The sequence below is a fragment of the Parasteatoda tepidariorum genome, chromosome 10 (genome assembly GCF_043381705.1).
Source record: "Parasteatoda tepidariorum isolate YZ-2023 chromosome 10, CAS_Ptep_4.0, whole genome shotgun sequence".
Classification (NCBI taxonomy): Eukaryota; Metazoa; Arthropoda; class Arachnida; order Araneae; family Theridiidae; genus Parasteatoda; species Parasteatoda tepidariorum.
In genome coordinates this window covers 9,851,412-9,876,436 of record NC_092213.1, presented here as the reverse complement: position 1 = coordinate 9,876,436, position 25,025 = coordinate 9,851,412, and the positions used below count along the sequence as shown (strand labels likewise).

Here is a 25,025-nt window from a genome sequence, read left to right as displayed (position 1 = left end):
TCGATCTTTCGCTCCGTCAGAAATGCCTTTGTTTGAGTCGGTGTGTGAGAGCTTGCATTGTCATGATGAAGAATGATTCGCCTGTTCTTCTGCTTTTTTCGAATTTCTCCGATGACTTCGGGCAAACAAATGGTCATGTACCATTCAGAATTGACCGTCCTGCGTTGCTCAAACACCACTGTTCCCACATGACCGTTAATGCCGAAGAAAAAAGCAATGATTTGATTCGATGTGCTTCTTCCTCGAACAACTTTTGTTGGTTTTGCCTCGTCTTGGAAGACCCATACAGTTAACTAGTAATTAGTTTCCGGCTCATATGCATAGATCCATGATTCGTCACCTGTGTAGATGTTATACACAGCCTTTGATGTACCTTGAACGTATTTTTCCAACATTTCCTTGCACCAATCGACACGAGCCTTTTTTTGAGCGTTTGTCAGATTATGCGGGATCCAACGCGAACAAATTTTTTTTACGCTCAAATGTTCATGCAATATTTTATTGATGCTAGTCATACTAATGTCCAAAGACGCCTCTATCTCACGGTATGTCACATGACGATCTTGCTTTATCAGTTCACGCACAGCATCGATCTTTTCTGGCACAACAACGGATTTTGGACGACCTGCACGGGATTCGTCCTGGATCGAACATCGACCACGATTAAATTCGTTATACCAATTTTTTACAGTGCTGTAGGATGGCGCTTTATCGCTGAATAAAGAATTAAGTTCATCGAAGCACTCTTGTCTTGACAATCCACGTCGAAAGTTATGAAAAATAATGGCACGAAAATGTTCACGATTCAATTCCATTTTTTGAAAGAGAAGAACTTTTCAATTTACTGTCAACAACACAAATGAAGCTATAATGGTAAATCGTCTGCTGAATTTATGTTTAAAAATATCAAACTTTCGATTAAAATCGTCTGCGGTTGCCTAGTAACACTTACTGTTGCCAAGACCAGAAATATAAATAGCAACCCTCGTAAGTGAATAATCGTTTATTAGTTTTCTTTTTCTTATGGTCGAAATTTGAAATTTTTTTGACTTATGAGGTTAACGAATTTTTACACAATATTAAATTATGCAATTTTAAAAGAAAAATTAGGTCTTTGGTGGAATAATATTTCCTGAAATCTAAGTATTTTAAGAGAGTTTAGTATTTTTAAATTTTCACATAGTAGTAATGGATTTCTCTGATTCCTCATACACATCATGACTTATCTTTAAATACATAAATATTATTTCAGGTATGAGTAAAATTATTATTCACTACTTTACACATTAAAAGTTAATATAATTCTAAATCTAATTATGGAAGATTAATATTATTCTAGATTTTAATAAAATAATATTGAGAAGGGATTATATTAAATTACATTATTTCATCTAATCTATTGATATAACTTTATCCTATCAATCAATGTTATTTCATATTTTGATATCATTTCATCTGATCTATGATCTCATTTCTAAATCATGCGAGTTATACATTTACGAGAGAGTTATACATTTCATATATTGATATAATTTCATCCCAACCATCATTTCATTTATAACTCACGTGAGTTATACATCTGAAAGCAATAAAAATCTTTTAAATTTGTGATGATGCAATTTTTGAAAAATTAAAATTAAAATTAGGACAGACAAAGCTTAGTTAAGTCCAATTATAAGTGTTTAAACAGGTGCATATATTACCTTTGAACCGAATCTTGCTTTATCTATATCCTAGATTATATTTCTTTCCCTCGCATATAGAAAACTAAATTGACCTCTGATATATGTGCAATATCTAGCAAATACAGCTATTTAATTCAAATAGTTTGTTTGTAGTAAGAGAAACAAGAAATAATAAATTAAGGATTTTGAAATAAATAAATTTCATTCGGGAGTCAATTTAAGTTATGACATAGCAATTTAGAAACATAATAAAAAGAATTTATTTTCTGCCTGTCATACAACTTTTCGATTAGAAAAGTTATCAAACTAAAGTATTTTCAGTTTGGCTTTTGTGTGTTAAAAGTTTGAGTAAAAATGTGTCTGATTTTACTTATTGCGGCGTCATTAGTTAGTACAGCTTTAAGTGATAATTTAAGAGATAAATTAAGCATAGGCAATCTGTATCCGGACGATGCCTATTACCACAGTAAGTAAGTTTTTCTAAACTAGAATATAAACAATATTTATTGTATGATTATTAAATCATAGATATTTAAATTATAGCTATACAGATATTTAAATTAGTTTTTGAGTGTATGACATAGCTAAGAATGGTAACTTAATTTACGGATATATAATATTACGATCATATTGTCACGTAGAATGAATTTAAATCTGTCAAGAGAATTAAAGAGATTTATTAAGAATTTTCTAACGTACAGGGAACAAAGTAACTGGCTTGAAACACGTGATTTTCTATGTTACTAAATAACGGAACAGGAAATGACAAATTAGAACATTCTAGAAACTTTTAGAAGATACAGGAATAATAAATATAAGCTTATGATATATTTAACGATTTTTACATTTTCTTCGAGTTCTGAGGATCGAACTCGGCCTTTTTGTTTTTCCAGAATGACGACTTCAAACCTCTCGGTAACGTTGACACACGTCATTATTGATTAAATTTGTTGCTCTAATATGAGTTAGTATACAAGACGAACCAAGACAAATTCTTTTTAATATCTTTAGCATTTCAGGAGTAAAATTTCAAATTTCGTAAAAAAAATATAAATTAAAAAAACTGTTTTATGCCATAAAAAAACAATTAATATAAAACAATCATCGAGATTGAAGTGATGACATAGCTGAGACTTTTTAGCAAAACTTTCAAAGCAAATCAAAACATTTTTGTGTACAATTACAATATCTGTTTACCCAAAGATACATTTATGTAAAAGAACGATATTTTTTAATAATTATTCATTAGTTTTCTTTCTTTTCTACAAATGGTTGAAAACGCTTGATATTGTAAGGCTTCGAAATTTCTGCACAATGTTAATTTTCGTAATTTGGAGGGAAAAATTTTAAAATTGGAAGCAAATAAGTCGAATAATGTTTCTAGAATTATGAAACTTTTAAAAATTAGTATTTTTTAATTTTGATATAGCATTAAAATTTTTCAATTTCTCCTGTTCACTTATAAACTCTCGTACATTATCAACTATCTTTAATATTATTTCAGTTATAATCAGGATTAATTTTCCCTACTTTATACTATGAAAATTAATATGATTCTAAATTGAATTATGGAAAATTCATATTATACAAGATAAAAAAAAAATTCAAACTAGATGATGTAAAATTGCACTATGTCATTTTATCATATCAATCGCTAGTATTACATATTATCATATAATTTTATCATATTATTTTATCATATCATTTTATCAAATCATTTCATCATATCATTTTATCATATCATTTTATCATATCAATCAATATTATCTCATTTAATAATATCATTTCATCTAATGTATTTTCATCTCATCAATCATCTCATATCAGTTATATATTTAAGGTTAATCCATTTTTTTTCGAAAGCTCCATAGTAATATGAAATGATGTTTATTTTTTGCAAATATTATGCTATTTTTCTAACTGCTGAGAATTTGCAACTGCTATTGATGACTGTTAGGTCAGATTTAGTCAATCCAAAGCCAGCACTGTTTTGGTTAATTTTGAAAATGGAGCAAAACGTCAATCTTAAAGAAAAAGCCACAGTGTGAAAATGAAAAGTGATTGTGGTCTAAATTTTTTAATATTTAAAAACTTACTCAAATGCTGCATTCAAAACTGAGCTCAAAAACTGAGAATAAGGCAATGATTTTCATAATTTTCGTCAAATGTCGCCACATTAGCGATTTTTAGAAAGTTTCATAACTTTTAAAATATTTTAGTTATTAGTCTGTTCTGAACCACAGATAATTTTTCACGTCAAGGTTATAAAAATAAAATAAAATCATCGCATTACTTCAAGTGTAAGGCACTTCAACTATATCCTTCCGTATTTTCCATGGCAACAGATTTTCAAAAAACAAAGTTAAATGCAATGAAAACACTTTGAGAATAATTTAAATTAGTGACGGTGCTGTTCTTGAGTAATAAAAAAATAGTTATTTTCCGCAAGTGTGTATAACTACTCAATAAACTACAAGTGTATGATTATACGCTGGAAAATATTTCTTTGAGCTGAATCTTGCTTAAGTTCTAGTGTCAAATTATTTTTCGCTATCTTCCGCATTGAAAACTAACATGACTTCAGGTATATGTGCAATATCTCACAAATTCATTCATTTTTTAACTAATCAGTGGAAAAGGAACTACAAAAGTATAAATTATTTATTTAGAAATGATTGAATTTCATTTGGGTGTCTTTTAAATTTAAGACACTGCATTTATAAAAAATAGATATAAGGAATTTAATTTCTGCCGGTAATCAATTTTTATCCTAAATTATTTTACAAACTAAACAATTTTTAATTTTAGTTTTAATTGTTAAAAGTTTTTTGTAAAAATGTGACTGACTACAATTATTGCAGAATCACTAGTTTGTACATATTTAAGTAATAATTTAAACATAAATAATCTGTATCCGGACTATACCTATAATCACAGTAGGTGAATTCGAAAAGTTTGAATATAAACCATATTTATTGCAAGATTATTAGGTTATAAATATTTATATTATACAGTGATACACGAAAGTCAGCATACACTAGCAAATTTTCCCATTTTTTGAAATAAAATTATTTTTCTAATTCGTATAGCTATCAGTACGCATTTGTATAATTATGTGTCTAATAGACATGAAACATTTTAAGATTATCATAATCATTTTCAGATTAAGTTAAAAATATGCGTTTTTCAAACTCACAAAAGTGAGCATACAGTTGGATTTAAATAGATTTTTGCAGGTATTTAGCCATCTTTTTATTCTCTTAATATATTTGTAAGAATTGCGCCTTGTTTTATATAAGCTTTAGAGGAGATTTTTGAATGAAATTTATTTCATTAATTTTAAAACGGCAACTAAAAGAACTGAATCATCATTAGAAATCTGAGAACTGGTTATTAAATTGAAAAATGAGGCAAAATCACTCAATCAAATATGTCAAATTATTGGTAGAAGTAGAGCTACAGTGCAAGGAATAATAAGGAAATATAATTTGACAGAAACTACGGAAAACTTGTCTCGTACTGGTAGACCACCAAAATTGAACGGTAGAGATAAAAGAGAAATCATTCAAACAATTCGTAATAATCCGAAAACTACTGCAGTAGACATAGCCAAACATCTTGTGAAGGTTAACGAAACTGATGTAAATCCAGAATGTGTTAGAAGAGCCTTGAGAAAAGAAGGATATAATAGCAGAATTCCTTGTAAAAAACCTCTCATTAGTACAGTCAATAGAGACAAAAGATTAGCATTTGCGCATCTTCATGAAAACGATAATTTCGATTACTGGAGCAAACTTATTTTTACAGACGAATCTAAATTTAACATTTTTGGCTGGGATGGTAAGCAAAAAGTTTGGCGACAACCCGGAACAAAGTTAGAAATGAAGAATCTGATTCCTACAGTAAAACATGGCGGAGGTTCAGTGATGGTTTGGGGCTGTTTTTCAGCTTTAGGTGTTGGCAATTTTGTCTTTATAGAAACCACTAAGGATCGTTTTGTCTATTTGAATATATTGAAAAACAATTTGAAGCAATCAGTGAGAATATTAGGCATAGGAAATGACTGGATATTCCAACAAGATCAGGATCCAAAGCACACAGCTGGTGTTGTCAAGGAATGGCTGTTGTACAACACTCCAAGACAACTGCACTCCCCTCCTCCAAGCCCCGACCTGAATCCTATCGAAAATTTATGGTATGAACTGGACAGAAGTATCAGAAAAAGGCAAATTACAAGCAAAGACGATCTTAAAAAGGCATTGCTTGAAGAATGGCAAAAAATTCCCCGCACTGTAACCGAAGGACTGGTCTATTCAATGCCTAATCGTATGAGAGCTGTTTTAAATTCAAAAGGTGGACCAACTAAATATTAAAATATGGAAATTTCAAACGTAGAATTTCCTGTATGTTCACTTTCGTGACTTGCGAAATGACTGATTCTCCAATATTTTATATTATTTTATGTCTAATGATAAAAAAACTGCTGTTTTTGCTCATCAATTTTTTATTTCTAATCAATTTAAGCTAAATTGAATTCAATTCTTGGGTAAATATTTGAAATAAATAAGTTTCTGTTAATTTTGAAAGGTGTATGCTGATTTTCGTGTATCACTGTAGTTATGCTGATGTTTAAACTGGATTTTGTATGAAGGATATAAGTTAATTTGTGGAAATTTAAGATAACTATCATGTTGATTAAATGTATGGCAATAATATAAGTTAGTATACAAAATGCATTTCAAACCGTCAAAGCAACTACAGTTAGAAACACGCGTATTAGTAAAGATGAGAACAAAATGAAAGTATAATAAATTCATGAAATTTGTTTATTTTCTGAGAATTTCATAATTTTAAGGTTCTGAAACACATTTTGGGGCAAAAATAAAGTTAAGTTTCTTTCAAAATTAAAAGAAGTCTACCCCTCGTTCACACAATTGATGTTTTTTTTTCAATGTTTTACTATTTTAAGATTTTTAACTAGTTTTAATTATTTATTGCTGTCTTTTAATTGAATGAAACAATATTTCTTTGACACTGAAATTTACTAATGTGATTTGTTGCACTAATCTTCGATTCATTTTTCAATTATTTCAGTCTTCTAGAGCATTTAAACAATTAATTTTTCTTCAGTTCAGAACCAATTTGAAAACATAATAAAATTTGATCAAACTTAAATGTCGAAATTTGAACTTTAAAGAACTCTAACATTAAAGTATTCTAAAAAAGTCGAGATTTTAAACAAAAAAAATATTAAGCACCTCCCATCCGTATGGTAATTTCAACGTGTAAATCACAATCATAGCATGCAAAATTATTTAATTTAAATATAAAACAAACTTTTTAATTATGATCTTATAAGTTCTCAATGACATTTTGAATGTATCATATTATATTTATGACTATGCCAACTGAAGAATTTTCTAGAGAAAAAAATACAATTACGATCAATTATGTGATTGCAAGAGTTCATATACCAATTAAAGTCAACAAAAAACTGAAGAGTTGTTATGCTTGTTGGTAAAATCGAATCAAAAGAGAATATGGCCAGCAAATACTTGTAGAGTAGAACTCATTTATTTTAAGATTGAAACTCAAGCATACCTTTAAAATTCAATCAAGAAAAAAGTACTTTATTTTCACCACATGCTGCCCAACAAATATTGCCAAAACTATAGATCTTAAAAGAAAAACTCCTCATAAACATAATCTTAATTCAGACGGCTAAATATTCGTTTTTTTGCAAAGAAAACTTAAGAAAGAATTCTTTTGCAAAGAAAATAAATAGTTACAAGAAACTACGCTACGTCTAAAAGCAAATACATAATAAAATAAAAATGTATGGGTAAAACGTTTAGAAAACGGACAACTACAGCAGAGAAGGAAAGCCATTTTTGATTTTTGATAGTGAAATTACAAATTTTTTAAGTGTTCAAAATGCTCTAATTTCTATTTCTTTCCATGAAAAAATCTGCAAACCACCGCTTGAAATTTGAGCTATAGATTTATATTGTTTGACTACATTTACTCTTTAGTTATTATAAAATAATATGCAAGCCACTGCTTAGAGTTTGACCCTTTTAGATTCACATTGTTTTACTACATTTACTGTTCAGTTATTATGAAATAATCTGCAAAGCACTGCTTAGAATTCGAACTATAGATTTACATAGTTTGACTACATTTACTCTCTAAAGTTATTATAAAATATCTTGCAAAGCACTGCTTAGAATTTGAACTATACATTTACATTGTTTGACTACATTTACTCTTAAAAGCTATTATAAAATAATTTGCAAACAGCTGCTTAAAATTTAACCTTTAGATTTACATTATTTGACTACATTTACTCGTTAGTAATCATAAAATAATTTGCAAACTACTTCTTAGAATTCGAACTATAGATTTACATTGCTTGACTCTAAAGTTATTATAAAATATCTTGAAAACCACTGCTTAGAATTTGAACTATACACTTACATTGTTTGACAACATTTACTCTTTAAAGCTATTATAAAATAATTTGCAAACTAGAGCTTAGAATTTGACGTATAGATTTACATTATTTCAGTACATTTACTTTTAAAAGCTATTATAAAATAATTTAACCACTGCTTAAAATTTGAACTATGGGTTTATATTGTATGACTGCATTAATTTCTTAGCTAGCTGTTGAATTGTTCATACCTGAAGCAAGGCGATTTCTTCCAGTCGATTTACAGAACATGTCGATTTATAGAACCCAGAAAGCATGTTTTCTTTTTTATTGTTACGAAAATGTTTGCACCTTTTTTTCAATAAAGCAAAAATATTGCGGTTTCAAATCTTTCATCCTAAAAGGGGATGAAAATTACTTTTAAAGCTTTTTTAAAAAGTATTGCCATTTATGTAAAATCGTCATTTAGATCCATAATCACGTTTTCACACTAGCGATAAGATCAAATTGATTCCTTAAAATTTCATGACAAGGTGGATTTTAGCACAGCATACAAGACGTTGCGGAAAGAAACCTTATAGTTACCTAGATTTAAGATTATTTTCGCCTTGATCAATGATTTTTTTCACTCTTGAAAACCCTAGGGCAACCTCTATTTAAGGTATTTGTATAGAAGGTTGTTTTCCAAGGTTTTGGATTAAGGTAAAGTGCGAGGAATAGGGCAGACTGTCACAGATCTCGTTGTAAGGTTAGGAGATTTACACGCAAACCACATAAAAAACTTTTTAGGTTTACATCAAACGGTTTTTGCTGACTGAAAATAAATCTTATTTTGCTATCTGGTGATCGTATTTGTTTCCGAATCCACCTTTGATGGGCTCAAATATTATAGTTTTTTTTCTGAAATATTGACTTCAATGAATATAATTTGATAAAACTACATTATTTGATGATCTGACGTGCCACCTATGCACGCAGCGTGCATTCCATAATTGTACAAGAGGGAAAATTTCACTCCTGTACTATTGCATACCAGCTGGAATTCACCTTCCAATTCCAAACTTTATCCTTATTTGAGCGGAATATTCAATTGTTGAGTAAAATAGGTAACGAATTTCTTCTTAGTGTATCATACCATGCGCCATGAAAAGAAAATCGCGTCATCCTGGTCTTGAAGGGGTTAAATGTTGAGTGCAAGGAAAGTTGTATAATTTATAAAAAATGTACATTAGAATGTTTAGTTCTTACAAAATAATGACTTTTTATAAAACAATTTCATGAAATACAAATGAGAAAAGAGAAAGACTTACGCCAAATGGTAAATTATGTCATTTCTTTTCTCCAGTGAACTTCACGACAAAATGCTTCGGAGATTTGGGATGTTTCTATACCGGTCCTCCTTGGTACCATCCTCTGTACAGACCAGTAACTGTACCGCCGCAAGAACTGCACACGAAGTTTCTGTTGTATACACGCTCCAATAAACAGAAGCCCTATGATCTGAAACCAACAACAGAATCACTGTCAAAGTCTCCTTTCAAAGATAATTCAACAACAATAGTACTCGTTCATGGATATTTAGCTCGCCCAAAAGATTTTACAGTAAAGAAACTTTAGAATTTTATTATTTGTATTATCTTTACATATTCAATATTATGAAGTTAGCAGTTTTTTAATCTTCTTTTAATTAGATATATTTGATTAATACAACCAAAAAGATATATACACTATCGAAAAGGTAATGCATAACAAAATTGTGTTCGTGCTAACTTGATACAATCAAAATGCAGTAGAAAGCTTCACGATTCAACAGTATTAACGTATCTTGATGTTAATTACACAATATTCTTGTTCATTTCGAATTGCACCGGAGTAAAATTTTACTCCTAATTAAAATTGGCATCTCAAGGTCTCATTTTCTACCATCGTTGCCTTGGTAACGATGCGACAAGGCAGCAACGCTTAACTTTTAACTTACATAGAACGACAAGTCCATACCTATGGAGGTACTGGATCGGAGATGGATCGTGCTCTGGTTCGGGTCTAAACTACATAATGTGGATGGTAGTCAGTGAAACTGTTCTCTTTGTAAATCGGGATATGACGTATGCATGTGGTCGCCTGTTTATCCTCAGGGAAGTTTCCCAGACGATCGCCAATAGCCAATCGTGCAGCTCTTGTGCGATATAAATAAATGTACAAACCTATCATATACAGTATGCCGAAAACATGGACCACCCTGAACAACTATTGATCTAATGATCAGATCTTCACGTTCTAAGACTCATTCTTAATGGTTCGAGGGATTGACTTTAAATATGCTAATTAATTCGTGCAGGCGATATTATAAATTTCGAAATCAGACACAAAAAGATATATTTTATCTGACTAAACATACCTATTTTTTAGAGGATTTTGATTTCCGACTCCCAAAATATAATGTTTTATAAATTTTGTCCCAATAATCTGATAGGGGAGTGGCCTAAAGTTTAAACCCCTTAATGTAAATTTCAGTTTTTACGCTTTTCACTATAACTCGGAATATTTTTTTAGTGAATTTTAAAAAATTTTCACACAATTATAAAATTTGTTTATTTACAGATAATTTCAATCAAGACATACATTTTGGTAAATATTTGTTATTTTTTAAATTTTAGTCAAGAACATTTTTATTTGTAAGGAATACAATTTTCTTACATTATTTTTAAATAAGCAATTTTACGTGGCAAAATACAAAATTTGAACGTAATCGGTAGAATAGTTTTTAAGAAATCGAATTTGAAGAAAGTCGTATGATTAAAATTCGCTTTCTTTGGAAACATTCAAACGATTTTGCTCCACTTTGTATTTTGCCATGTAAAATTATATACTTTAAAATGACGCTAAAAATATGTATGCATTGAAATTTAAAATTTTTTCTACTGTTGTTTAATTAAATTATAAAAAATTATAAATATTTAACTAATACAGTTTTATTAATTGTATAATAAATATTAACCGAAATAAGCGAATTTTATAATCGCAAGGAAAAATTTGCTGCAAAAGTTCTCCAAATTTGGAGAAATATGTAAAAAGTAAAATTTACATTATGGGATCCAACTTTTTAATCACTCTCCTGACCAAACTATGGGGACCATATTTCCCAAATTGCGGCTACCCCCTATATTTTGGGGATCAGAAATCCGAATAAGTCGAAAAAAATATTTATTCGAAGAAACTACGTTTTTTATCCGATTTCGTCAATTAATTAGCATATTTGAGGTCACCCCCTCGAACCATAAGATTAAGTTCGTAATCTGATCATTAGATACAAAAGTTATTGTGGGTAGTCAATTTTATGTCTTTCTTTGGCAGATTTTATAACTGTCGTTGAACAGCCAACCCAATTTTTGGGTTTACAACCACTAACGTTCAACTACGTAGCCTTGTAATTTTGAACCCACTCCAAAGGGTAAATGAACTTCTGGATCAAGTATTGGGAGAAATTTGCCTTCGCGGAGGACTTTTATTTAAAACTAATCCACATTTGCGTTACATTGAGAAGAAGACAGCGAGAACCTCCCACGGATAGCCAGATGGTAAGGAGACTTTAACCCTTAATCCGTCGACCACTGAGGATGTTTTATGTCAACACTGTGGTCCGTGCATGACGGTTTCGGCATTCGTATCGATCAGCCATCGCCGGTTTTCGAACCCGGTTCACTCGATAGGAAGGCGAACGCTCTATCTCCTGAGCCATCGCGACTCTCCTTGGCGGATTGTTTCTAAATTATTGACATGGTAGTTAAGGAATATCTGAAACTCCTAACTGCATTTAGGACAGCCGTTGATGAACGGCAACACCCACCTGAACGTTGCGTGAAGCTTGAATCTCACTGTTTCCCTGTATATATCTTCGTACTGTAATTCCCTGTATTGTCTTTATACTTGACAAAGTTTTATAAGCCTTCATTGAGCACACAAACTTGCAAGTGTATGTTATACCAATAAACAATTGCTGTATATTATTATATAATAACAATGTGTTGGCTTCGGTAAAAATCGAGATTTTTGGATAGCACGGTAACTGAGAGGGGAAATCACGTAACCTAGAAACGGCTATTCTGAATGCAAAATTTATAATATAGTAAATTTTATTCATCTTATATAAAACCAGTTTTTTCTAAGACTGTAAAGCATTGTTAGGTAGCTATTTTTTCCATAGCTAGTAACGATAATTTATAATATCTTCATTGTAGGAGGCAATTAAGGAATAACTAAGAGAAAGTATGAAGCATATTATGTGTCAAAAATCTGTTTATAGCTATAAATATTTAAAAATGATGTTTTTATGAAAAATTTTATAAACTTATTCTTATTTTCTTCTACTTTTAAAAATTTTACTAAACTTTCAACTGAAAGGGAAAATGATTTTCGGGATGAATTGGTTGCTATAAAGGAACCAGTATTGGTTGTATCTGTACCGACCTGTACACCTTCTGAAAAGAAGAATAATTTATTAGGAGTGTGCTTGACATATCGAGTAAAATACAATATCTTGCAGATAAGATAAGGTATTCATACGCCATTTGTCACCAATAAATTAAAATTTTATAAAATTAAAGAATTTTACCAGATACCCGAAACTGGTCATGTAACAAATAAATTTTTTGCCGGGTATCCTGGGTAAAAAAAATGCAATTTTCACCGAGTACCCTATAAAATTTTTAGCCCCTGCACATCACTTAATTTTAAGTTTTAATTACATAAGATAGAGTATTGACAGTGTATTTTGTGGAGTATATGTCAAATGGAAATTGAAGTCTAATTTCATGTTTGTGGATATCTATTTATGACCGGAATACATTCAAAGGCACCTTTATTTAAGAAGAAGATGAGCCTTGTTGCTAACTTAAAATCCAGCAACTTTTAACGACTCACTCTTTTTTTTTTTTTTTTTTTTTTTTTTTTTTTTTTTTTTTTTTTTTTTTTTTNTTTTTTTTTTGTGGAGGTTTTTCACTTGGCAGCAGTTGGAACCAATTATAATACTATTTTTTATTTCTTTAAAAAGTTGTTACTTAAACTATAAAAAGAAGTCAAGAATCAAGTCATTTACGAAAATGCCAAACAGAAGAGCGAGTCGTTAAAAGTCTCCGCATTGGAAAATCACAACCCGTTGCTATTTTAGAATGTAACAGTTCTTTTTCCATTCCTCTAGGGTACAATGAAAGAGCTCCTGAAGTATTCCTCTTACAATGTAATCATTGTCGACTGGTCACGTGAAAGTAGCGGTACTCTAGCTCAATCTGTTGCCAACGCCAGATTAGTCGGAGCGTATACAGCTAAACTTCTTCATTTAATAATGGTTTGGTATAAGTTGTGTGAACATTCATAATGATTTGTTATAAGTTGAACATTATCCATATTTTTTTACTGTCTTTATTTCGATGTATTCAGTTCACAAGCATTTCTAGCTGAAAAAGTTACAGAAAAAAATAATTAATTTTTCTTGAAATCATTAAATTCCCGAGTAGTAGTTGGTTGTAAGCACTTTTCTCTTTATAATACAGGAGTGCCGATACGGGATCCTAATTTACAAGCCAGCGGTCTATTGACGACTCGCTGTCTTGTCTTGGAGATTTTTCTTTTACCTGCATATGTAGAGTGCGCCAAAAAGAAACAAACCACCCTGAAAAGCTTTTGATCTAATAATTAAATCTTCACACTCTAAGACTCGATCCCGAGGGAGGATTTCAAATATGCAAATTAGCGAAATAAGCAAATTAGAAAGTTTACTTTTTGCTATCTAGGCGCTGTATCTAGAGACATTTTTATGCAAACTGAAAAATCTTTGCTCACAATTATAAAATTTGTTTATTCAAAGGTAATTCCTCCCAAAAAATAAGTTTTAGCAAATATTCTTTGTTTTATTTTTATTATTCAATTACATAATAGTCGGAAAGATTTTGAATTACAAGGTACACAGTTTTTTACATGATTTTAAAGTAGGTAATTTTACATGGCAGAATACAAAATTCGAGCAAAAATCGTTTTCATAATTCCTGAGAAATAGAGTTTGAAAGAAGTCGTAATTTTATATTTTACCCGTAAAAGGAAATTCAGATCGGCCCCTTTTTTTATTTTGTGCACTGTGCAAACTTAATACATCTGTAAAGAGATTTTGAAGTGTTTAAAAGCATTCCAGAAAAGGATTTCTGTTTGTTTTTCTCCTTCTCAGCAGCCGTATTAAGTTTGTGCAGTGCGCAAAATGGAAAACGTACAGACTTGAATTACTTTATATGACTAAAATATAAAAATACGACTTCCTTAAAACTCTATTTTTCAGGAACTATTAAAACGATTCACATTTTGTATCTTGCCATGTAAAAAATTGTTATGTATCATAAGAAATAAGTTTTGGCTACTATTCTTTTATTGTTCTCGCCAAGGATTAAGAACAAAAGACATACATTTCCTACTCTATACTGAGATGACTAAGGGTTACAATTAGGTTTTTGAAATCGATTAAACAAATATATCTTTTTCTATGTATTAAGCAAATACATATTTATTTACTTAACGTTTTACAGTATTTCACTTTATACTTTAAGTCAAAGTTTTCCCTACTTTACTTTAAAACTTTACATTTTACACTAAGTTACTTTATTTTATATTTTTCGCTTTCATTGATTTATACTCTGCGCTTTATTTTACTACATACTGCATATTGTGCTACTTTCATTTTATACTTTATATTTTACGCTTGACTTTTTTATACTTTACGCTTTACTTTATATTTTTCTTTTAAAATACTCCTTAATTTTTTATTTATGCTTTACTTTATACTTTATATTTTGCTTTATATTCTACTCTTTGTTGACACTTAACTCTTTACATTTTGTTTCTTTCACGAGGCTTTATTCAAGAGGAAGATGTACCTCAGGTCCTAATATCAAAATAACTTTATTTAGATGAAAAATCACAAATTTCTTCATGTTTTAATCTAACTCCATTTACACAGATGCACGAAACTTTAACTTAAAAGACTGAATCGCTGCATTTATAGAAATTTAATTCGCTCTGAATGGCGTTACTTTAAATTGTAAATTAACTCTTAAAAAAGCAGTCTTAACCTAGTGAAATAAAACGGTATTATAAACTAAGTCTGATTCTAAAATGAAAGAAAAATGACTAAAGTACTACAGAGTCGTGGGACACATGTTTACCTAAAAATTTCGAAATTCCTCTGATAAATTGATTTTTCCAAAACTCATTAAAATGTTAAATTCTTCGGCAAGTTAACTCGTCTTTTCAATCCCAAACATTATTGAACGATGACGAGTTAACTCGTCATTGATCTTGCATTATCTATTTCGACTTATGAAATCCAGGGTGATATAGAATGTTGCAAAAACTTGGCGCATCGTTTAGAATATTTCACTTTACTTCCATATTCAGTGACAGAAATAGCCGGTGATACGATAAAGTTTTTGTATAAAAAAGCCAGTCAACAAAATGTTAAGTTCATCCTTTCTATTTGTATAGAATCAAACTGGATTGGAGCCAGAAAACATCCATCTTGTTGGTCACAGCCTTGGAGGTCAGCTGATTAGTTACGTTGGAGAGAGAATTAATAATTTGGGCAGAATAACAGGTATGGAAATTAAAACTGCCTCAGATAAGATGCCTTGTTTCAAAACCAGATCGATTCAGTTTAAGAAAGTACTCTAATAAGACAAATAATTTATAAATTATTGAAACACCTCACAATTATCAGAGCCCACGCTAAGCATTCGCGACCTCGCCAAATGTTATAAAATCGTAAATTTGGCGAACAAAATTGTGTTTGGTCGAAAGTATTGGCGAATGATTTTTTTCTATTCGAAAGAAATTGAAATTTAAAATAAATTTTTCTAAAAAAATCAGTACTTCTCGATTACAGTTATTTTCGGTAGATGCGCCGCAAAACCATTTAGTATCGTGTCCAAATCTAATTATAAAAATTTGTTAAGATTTGCATTTAGCGAAGACCTTCAAAAACAGGCAAAATATTTTTGATATTTGGCTAGTTTACTAGTTCTTAATTTAAATGCTTGGCTCGGGTCCTGATTGGTGAACAGTGACAGTGGCATGAACCTAACGGGGGCATGGGAATCATGAGTTCTGACTAGGAAAGAATGCCACAACCAATACCGGTTAAGCCCTGATAACTCAGGGGATAGAGCGCTCGCCTTCTAGTGAGGTGATCCGGGTTCGTATCCCAGCGATGACTGATTGATACGAATTCCGCATTCGGCTTGCGCCGACAACACTGCTGACGTAAAATATCCTCAGTGGTTACAGATAATGGGTTAAAATCCCCTTTCGGCCGGGAAAACCGTGGAAAGTTTTCGCGGTTTTCCTCTCCATTTAACGCGAATACGTGTTAGTTTCAACAAAAAGTCCTCCACGAAAGCAAATCTTCTCCCACTTCCCACAGGCAGATCCAGGAGTTCCCTTGTCTTCTAGATTGGGTTTAAAATTACAAGGCTACGGAGATCAGTACTCGTAAACCCAAAAAATGAGTAGGCAGTTTAACGACGGTTATAAAATAAAATAAAATAAAAAACTACTTCTTGACAGCGCAAGGTTGGTTATAAAATTAAATAATATAAAACCATTACTGGTTAGAGTGCCTAAATGAGAAAATTAATTCAAAGTTTGTTAACGATGAAAATCCGATTTTCGGACTGTTTTAATTGCTTTCTTTGGACAGGAAATAGACACGGTGCATTAAATTAATTGTTACCACTATTTCAATGAAAGCAATCTAGTCCTGGTTTAATTTTCTTGTTGTCAACTTTTAGGGAAAATTATTTGGAAAAAAAGAATTTATCCAATGATAATTGCATGCTTCCAAAAACTAGTTTTCTGAGATCAAGCTATTTTAAACAGAGCAGTTGTTTGTTTGAAATCTTTATGATCGTTGTTGAACAGCTGACCCAATTTTTGAGTTTATGACTACTAATATTCAACTTCGTAGCCTTGTAATTTTGAACATAATCTGGAAGACAAGGGAACTCCTGGATCAAGTAGTTGGAAAGATTTGCCTTCGTGGGAGACTTTTTGCTGAAACTAACCCGCATTTGCGTTACATGGAGAATAAAACCACGAAAATTTTCAAAACATGCCTGTGATGCCACAATTGGCATTACATATTTATTTTCTATCCTTTTAAACATTTTATGGAGAAAGGAAGATTCAGGGTGCCATTTATGTTGAGATGGTGGGATATTAAGATGTGGGTGGAGTTAGTATTAGTATAGTATAGTGGACTAGTTGAAGAATACTGACAAATTGAAGATTGCGATAAAAACAGAAGAGTGATGAATATTAACAGTTGAACCGGATCATATTTAATAAAAAAAAGCTTTTATTTAGTAGTATTTGTAGAGCTCGAGGTACCAAATATATATATATCATTCATAAGAATTTCAGTAGAATAAGTTTTGCATAGTAATATTAATAAGGACAGCTTGGAATTATCCGAAGATAATTCCAAGCAAGACATACATTTTGATAAATCTTTATTATTTTTTAAATAACAGTCAAAAACATTCTTAATTGTGAGGTATACAATTTTTTTACATTTTTTACCCACAAATTTGAAATTAAAAGTGAATATAATTATTCCTAACGGACATAGAAAGCATGGGTAGGAGATCTAAAATTGGCGATTTAATAAATTATAACATAGCCAAAAGAAAGCCAACCAGCATATCAATATTGGGTTTAAAATAATACTTTGGCGATCACGATTCGCCAACAAATTTATGAGAATTATTACAACCATGCAACTGAAACATATTTTCGGTTAGAAATTAGAATAAAAAGTTATAAATAGATTTTTGTTTTCGATTAGAGGCGACAGTGAATTAATAAGTCTGCATTAGTAATGAAATAAAAAGTATCCGTCGCATTGATCTATAAGAGAAGGATAAATATTTTATGTTCATGTTCGTTTTTAAAGATTAAGTCTTTGATTTATTTTAAATATAATTCTACTAATAAAAAAAAAGCTTAAGTAATCAAAGATATTTTAAAAGATAGGAAATAAATATGTTATGCCAATTGTGGCATCACAATGCCCATGATTCCTTTACACCTGAGGATATTTTACGTCAGCACTGTAGTCAGTGAGCAGAGTGCGGATTTGGCATCGACCAGCCATTGCTGATATTCGAAACCGGTTCACCTTAAAGAATGGTGAATGCTCTATCCTCTGAGCCATCGGTGTGAAATATTTTGAGATAGTTAAGAATTTTTCAAAAATTCTATAATTTCTAATCGAATTTTGCTTGCGTGGTAAGCTTGTTGATAGACCTAAAAATATCTACTCGAAACGTGGCGAGTCAGCAGAAAAAAGTAACGAACTTAAGTTAAATGAACTACCGGCCATTTTTTTCCAATCTTTTCTTTTTCGAATTTTTTTTATTGTTCATCAAGTTTCCTAGCTCGGAGAAGTCAAGCTAGTATGTATAACAAACTTTTATCACATATTCAAATTGTTTTTATGCTTGAATTTTCTCTGTATATCCCTAGATTCTAACAGAATTTTTTTTTTTTAAATTTAATTTAATGTAAGCAAAAAAAGGCAAAAATTGTTTATTGAATAAAAAGATAGTACCAGTATTGGTCACCACTAGGACCTGAGGAAAAAGTGTAATAAGTCATTAGGCTCGAGGAAAAAGTGATTCAAGTTATTAGACTTGAGGAAAAGCGACAACTAAGTTATTAGAGTCTGCCGGACAGAGAACTGAAAATTTCAGGTTTATTCGTAGATCTTAAAAAAGCTATAAAAGATCCTACATTTTTATGTATTTATATATTTTAATAGAGTTTGATTATATCTATGCACTTTATCAGCTCTTTAAAATTTGATCAGTTCGCATGTTTTGAGAAACAAAAATTGATAAATTCTTATAATTCAAAATTTGATAAGTTAGTATATTTCAATTAAATTTGATAACTTCATAACATTTATTAAATTAGATCAAATCTTACACTCTTATAAAAAAATTGGTAACTTCGAGCCCTGGCATAAAATTTTATGATTTTGATTTTTTTCTATTTTGTAGGCTTGGATATAGCAGGTCTATACTTTGATAATGCACCCAAAGAAGTTCGTTTAGATAGGAGTGATGCTATCTTTGTTGATGTTATACAGACGAATAAAGGGAAAAATCTTTATGAGGGTAAGCAAAATACGCTCATATTCCTTTTCCTACGTCACAAGTAATCCGGAAGTGCAAGATAAACCACTGAAGTTTTTCTCCAAATGAGATTTAAGTTATCCTGAATGGTTAGATTTGCACTCTTCGCTTGAGCCACAATTTTCTTCGAGTTGAGTGTATATTTTAATCGGAAGAGCCGAAATAGCCTATGCCAAAACTATATAGCGTCTATTATATTATCTCAATTAACTTATAAAACGTCAATAAGACGTCGAAGAGGGAAATTCATTTGGGTATCTCAGGGCTGTATGTGTTTACGTGGGAAAAAAAGCAGCACCAATTTTTGTTTTGAAATAAAATTGGTATTGAAGTTTAGAATCTCCTCTTCCTCACTTGTTATTTGATCTAACTTCGACAGTGTTCTTTTTTCTCGCTTGTACTATTCGACTACTAACGTACATAATTTGTTTAAATTATTTTTTATTCTGATTCTAAAATGCGCATTACGAACGATTAACACGTGTTCTGTGTCTAATTTTACGAGGAAAAAAAATGAACATTGAAAAGTGAATAAAAATTCCTGTGACTAAACAGTTTTTTATTGAGTGCAACATATAAATTCACATATACTCAAGTGCTTTTTGGTTCCAACAATTTACAACAAAATATTTAAAAAAAAACACTCTGAGCCTAAACCTCCCATCTCAAGGTACGTTACTGTCTTGTTAAATAAGTTGTGAAAGCATTCAAAGAACGACTTTTGGAAAGAAATGAACCACTAAAATCCATCTTTTATTTGCAATGTATTGGATAACGTTGACTTTCTGTGATTTCAATTGTAATTGAGGACATCGAATGGGAGTATAAGAAATATACACGGAGTAATACTTTTTACAGACCATAATAGTGGAGAAAAACTCAAAGCAGCGATTTTTAGACCAAGGTATCTGTTTTCATTTGATTTCAGTTCTGGGGAACTAAATGTCCCATCCATCTTGTATGCAATAGAGAATATTTGAGACAACCTTGTCAGACTAGTTTATGCTTAATTCCCCTTCCACAATTGTCACATGAGCTGGGAAAATGTATTCAGACAAAAAATAATTAAGTCAGTAAAGTATGTAAACAAAAAATATGTGTAGTATATGTCGCTTATTCACTTTACATCGAATTCTATTTAAAAAGTCGTTCATATTTCTGTAATTTCAGAGAAGTAGGCTTAACAGTAAAAAAACTCCTTTCCTGACCAGAGTCTCCTGGCCTCAGCAATAAACGCGTGTTGGCAATTTCAGAGAAGTAGGCTTAACAGTAAAAAAATTCCTTTCCTGACCAGAGTCTCCTGGCCTCAGCAATAAACGCGTGTTGGCAATTTCAGAGAAGTAGGCTTAACAGTAAAAAAACTCCTTTCCTGACCAGAGTCTCCTGGCCTCAGCAATAAACGCGTGTTGGCAATTATTATCTCATGCTAGAGGTTGCATTCCAAGTAAAAAAAAAAGTTAATAAAGTAACTCGATGTGTATACTTAATCTTAAAATTCCTAAAGAGTGCTTTAATCATACAAGTATTGATTTAAGGGGACGGCTTCATTAAATGGTTTTACACATTGCCTACCTTGTATACATTTATATGACCAGAATCCTTTTAATTGGTTGATACAAAAATAGTAGTAATAGCTCAAGTTTTATATTGTTTTGTTTTAATTAGACAGTCGGATTCCCTGAGTCCGTGCCTGTTCTGAGTCGACTGTTAGTCGCCCGCCGAAACGGTCGGTCCGCCGCCCACTGAGGCATTCCACAGGAAGGCCGCGACGCTCGCCCGGGTCGGACCGGACTGCATCGCTGCAGCCAGTCTCGCCCAGTCCCGGTGCAAAGTTTCATATTATATAAATGCTGGATATCCAGGTACCTTAGACAGTCACTACTGATCGTGTTAGCCAATTTTAAAGTTACTCAATTCTATTAAAAAAACGTAACTCTTCCAAACATGTAGTCTGCTTTTCCTATATACCACGTAGTGCTAAACAAATTTATTATATATTAATTTCTCTTTGAAGGCTCAAGCCCAGATGATATTGTTGGACACGCTGTTTTCACCGTCAACGGTGGTAATCGTCAACCAGGCTGCAAATACAAACCTACGAAACGTCGTAAGTTTTCATTTTAATATTTATTGGTTAATCAATTTCATCCAGTATGGAATTCGCATAATAATTAGTGTGCGAGCCGTGGTGACTCAGAGGACAGAGTGTTCGCCTCCCAATATTGTGAACCGGATTCAAATCCCATCTATGTCTCGTCGATACGAACTCAGCGGCCAGCTCGCACGGACTACAGTGCTGACCTAAAATATCTTCAATGGTATACAGATCATAGATAAATCTCCTTGTCCACAGGCTAAACGTGGGCTGCTTTGATGGTTTTCCGCTCCATGTAACGCAAATGGGAATTAATTCCCTCAAAAAAGTCCTCCACGAGCACCAGTTTCACCCAATGCTTGATCGAAGAGTTATCTTTGTCTTCTGGGTTGGGTTCAAAATTAAAAGGCCATAGAGTTCATTAATAGTCGTAAAGTCAGAATTCGATTGGCGGTTCAGTGACGGTTATATAATTATTGGTAGAAGCATACGTACGTTTATTTTTCTTATTGTTTGCGAGCATAAAACACTTGTCATTTTCCTATATTAACAATTTTAATAATTTCTAGTGAATGTACTCTTCATCTTTGTACATACCTTCAAACTTTATTAAATAATTTATTGTAACATGAAAACTGAAGGAAGTGGGGATTGAATTTCTTTATTTGGAAAGTATATTTCGGCGAAGGTATTCAATATAATATCTGAAAGGAAAAGTTATATAAAACGTTTGTTTTGTTACGTCACATAAAACATGTTATTTTGAAGTTTATTCGCTATGTTATTTGACAGCTAGAAAGATAAACTACTTTTCAAACAGTTTTCTTTTATTTCCAATAGTAATTAAGGATATGAATGTAAGAAAAAAATGACATCACTTTAGCTTAATCACAAATTTGTAAATACTTATTTTAATTTATTTTATTAGTTTTTGTTTTTAATTGCCTATCAGAGCAAAACAAAAGGATCTTTATACTATCTTAATAAGGTAGGAAAAAAATTTCCTTTCAAATTGGTAATAATGGTGGATTAAACGTTTTGCAGAAAATAGAACATTGTCGTTCCAAATGTCTGAATTATATTCTGTTGCAAGTTAAGAAAAAACCATTATCTTTATGGGGAGAACCTGTTTGCACCCCAAATATATGCCAAGCTACCAGCGCGAACGTATATCAACATCGCGTCAGCTCTAATTTAAAGAAACCAGTGAAAGAATAATGAATATTGTTCCTTACAGACGATTTTTTTCTACAGCGTAAAAAAAGTGAAAATTCTTTATTTTGTATTTCATTTGTTAAGGGTATGTCAGAATAAGTCACGCTATTTTTTGTAAACAAATCAAATTCAACGCTTTTGTAACGTCATGTAGTTGTTTCTTTTCCAAGTACAAATGTTTTCCTCATTTATGGAAATAAATCGCGAAGCCTAGTTTTACAGTATGACTACGAAACAACAACCTTTTTTTAATAACTCTATGATATATATCATAAACGATAACACGAATTAAATTTTTGTCTGACGTGCTTAATTTTTAAATGTTTTTATACTATTTTTTGAAAGTATAGTTGTAGAATTTGATAACGAAATAAAACGGAACTATATACAGTCGCGGATGATTACTTAAATTCTAAAGAGCTTGTCTTATGATTACTTAAATCTTAAAGAGTCTTTTCTTTATTTGCAACGAAGTATTCACCTTATTCCCGTCTGTGTTTCACGTCTTCAACGGTAGGGGGCAGTATTTGTAGAAGTTCCTTCAACTCTCATTAGCAGTTTCAGCCCTGAGTTTCAGGTAGTGCTCGCGTAAACTAAATTGCTCAAATCTGCATGTCAACGATCTCGTAATTGCATATGAATATAGGATAATTTCCCAAAGTACTTTTTTTTTTCATACCATCATCTGATATTTTAAAATACGAAGAAAACATATTTTCACAAAAACACGAGATAAAAATTAAATTTAGAACAACTGAATATTCCATGTAAATACAAAAAAAACCAGGAACGTGAAAAAAGAAGTAGTCGCGTCAATGCTATGACGTCAGAAGAAAATCTCACGACTTCCGGTAGAGTTTTTTTTTATGTATGGTGAATGCAAGAGTTTTTTTCATTATTATTTATTTATAGCTCGTGGCTACTCTGGTCTTCAGTCCGGGCCCTTATGCAGCCACAGGAGAGTTCTGGACAATTTTAAGTCTTCCATCAATACTTGTAAGTACACTTCATACGCATGCTTCTCCTACGAAGCATATAAGAATCGTCAATGCAAGGACACTCCATACAAGAACAGGATGGGATTCCACGCTGTCAAACCACCCTATCAGCTCAATTATTTCTTGGACACCACCGGTAAAGCTCCCTACTGTGAAGCCAAATAATTTCTCTAATCCTTCGATTGTTATGTAGTAATGAATCCTCATTAAATTATGAATTAGATTGCATTTATTTCAGTAGTATTCTTCATTAGTTTACACGGCCAGATGTCATACAACTGAATTTAAACAATATTTTAAATATCGTACATTTTTTGTTATTTTGTAAGCTTTCTATTTTTTTTTAAAGTCAGAAATGGTGAACCTTAAACTTTTCAAATTAGAAAAAAAAATTGAGACTATTTTTTGAGACTAAATCCTCTATTACACATTTTAGGTAGTAGTGGATAGAATTAGTTTCTGGTGTAAAATCCAGAAATTGTGAGTTAAATCGTTTACAAATTTTGATGCAAAGGAAACACCCAGAATGTTTTTCAACACTATACTTGGTGTAGACCACTAACCAGTCACCACTAACCCCCATGTTTTATTCAGTAACACTGATATTTATAATCACAGTAAAAATCAGGAAAGCAATTTTTTCCAAACAATATAAAATATGAATCAGTAATTTAGGTTGCAGACACCAATTCTTTAAGCAAATTAGTTAACAAATCAGACATTCGCGTCAAACATATCCTTATTACACAACTAAAAAAATACGTATTTTAACGGTGGACTTTATTTTCTGTGAAATATAGATTTTGGAAAAACTGCTTCCTGCTTTTCCTTGGTACGCTGTTATAATTTTTTGTTCTTAGTAAAATTATTATTTTAGAGAAGAGGAATTTTCTCGTTATTTAGGAAAATATAAATTACGAAAAAACCGCACATTCTCTCTAAAAGAATAACGTTGAATTGAGCACATTAAAACTTGAATTACGGAGGCTAAAAATCGAGTTTGCAAGATTAAGGGACGTGGATTAAGGAACGTGGAGAGATTAAGGGATAAATGTAAGAAAATTCATGAGTAGGATTGGAAAATTTACAAGAAGTTACAATTCCAAGTTAAAGTTAAACTGAGTAGAGAAAAGAAATAAAAAATCTAAGAAGATCTTAAAAACCTTTTAGGTAAGATTATATATATATATATATATATATATGTAACATAAAAAGCTTCAATTAATCTTTTTATGTTAGTTTCTCTGCTATAAAACTTCTTCCTAATTAATTATTCTATTTGAAATACTTTCTCACACTTTTAAAAGCCACATCCTGTTCTTAAATCTATTTTTGGCTCAACTATGCATTTAATTAAGAGCAGGACAT

The 25,025-nt window shown here is 31.2% G+C and overlaps 1 protein-coding gene across 2 annotated transcripts; it reads left to right on the top strand.

The window, feature by feature from the left end:
• Nucleotides 1–1,779: 1,779 nt before the first annotated feature.
• Nucleotides 1,780–23,889, top strand: LOC122270449 (pancreatic lipase-related protein 2). Of its 2 annotated transcripts, XM_043047799.2 has the most exons (7): nt 1,787–2,151; nt 9,464–9,720; nt 13,316–13,462; nt 15,643–15,751; nt 19,215–19,331; nt 21,364–21,456; nt 23,572–23,889. In XM_043047799.2, the coding sequence occupies exons 1-7, from the start codon at nt 2,040–2,042 to the stop codon at nt 23,820–23,822; spliced, it is 1,086 nt and encodes a 361-aa protein (XP_042903733.1). In that variant the 5' UTR covers nt 1,787–2,039; the 3' UTR covers nt 23,823–23,889. The 2 variants fall into 2 exon arrangements, with proteins under 2 accessions (XP_071042186.1, XP_042903733.1); XM_071186085.1 differs by lacking the exon at nt 19,215–19,331 and having other exon boundaries at nt 1,780–2,151.
• The last annotated feature ends 1,136 nt before the right edge of the window (nt 23,890–25,025 follow it).

Coding starts and splice junctions, on each gene's coding strand:
- LOC122270449 (XM_043047799.2), top strand. CDS start 2,040: ATGTGTCTGATTTTACTTATTGCGGCGTCATTAGTTAGTACAGCTTTA. Junction 9,721..13,315: donor CTCGCCCAAAAGATTTTACA/GTAAAGAAACTT, acceptor CCATTCCTCTAG/GGTACAATGAAAGAGCTCCT. Junction 15,752..19,214: donor TAATTTGGGCAGAATAACAG/GTATGGAAATTA, acceptor TCTATTTTGTAG/GCTTGGATATAGCAGGTCTA.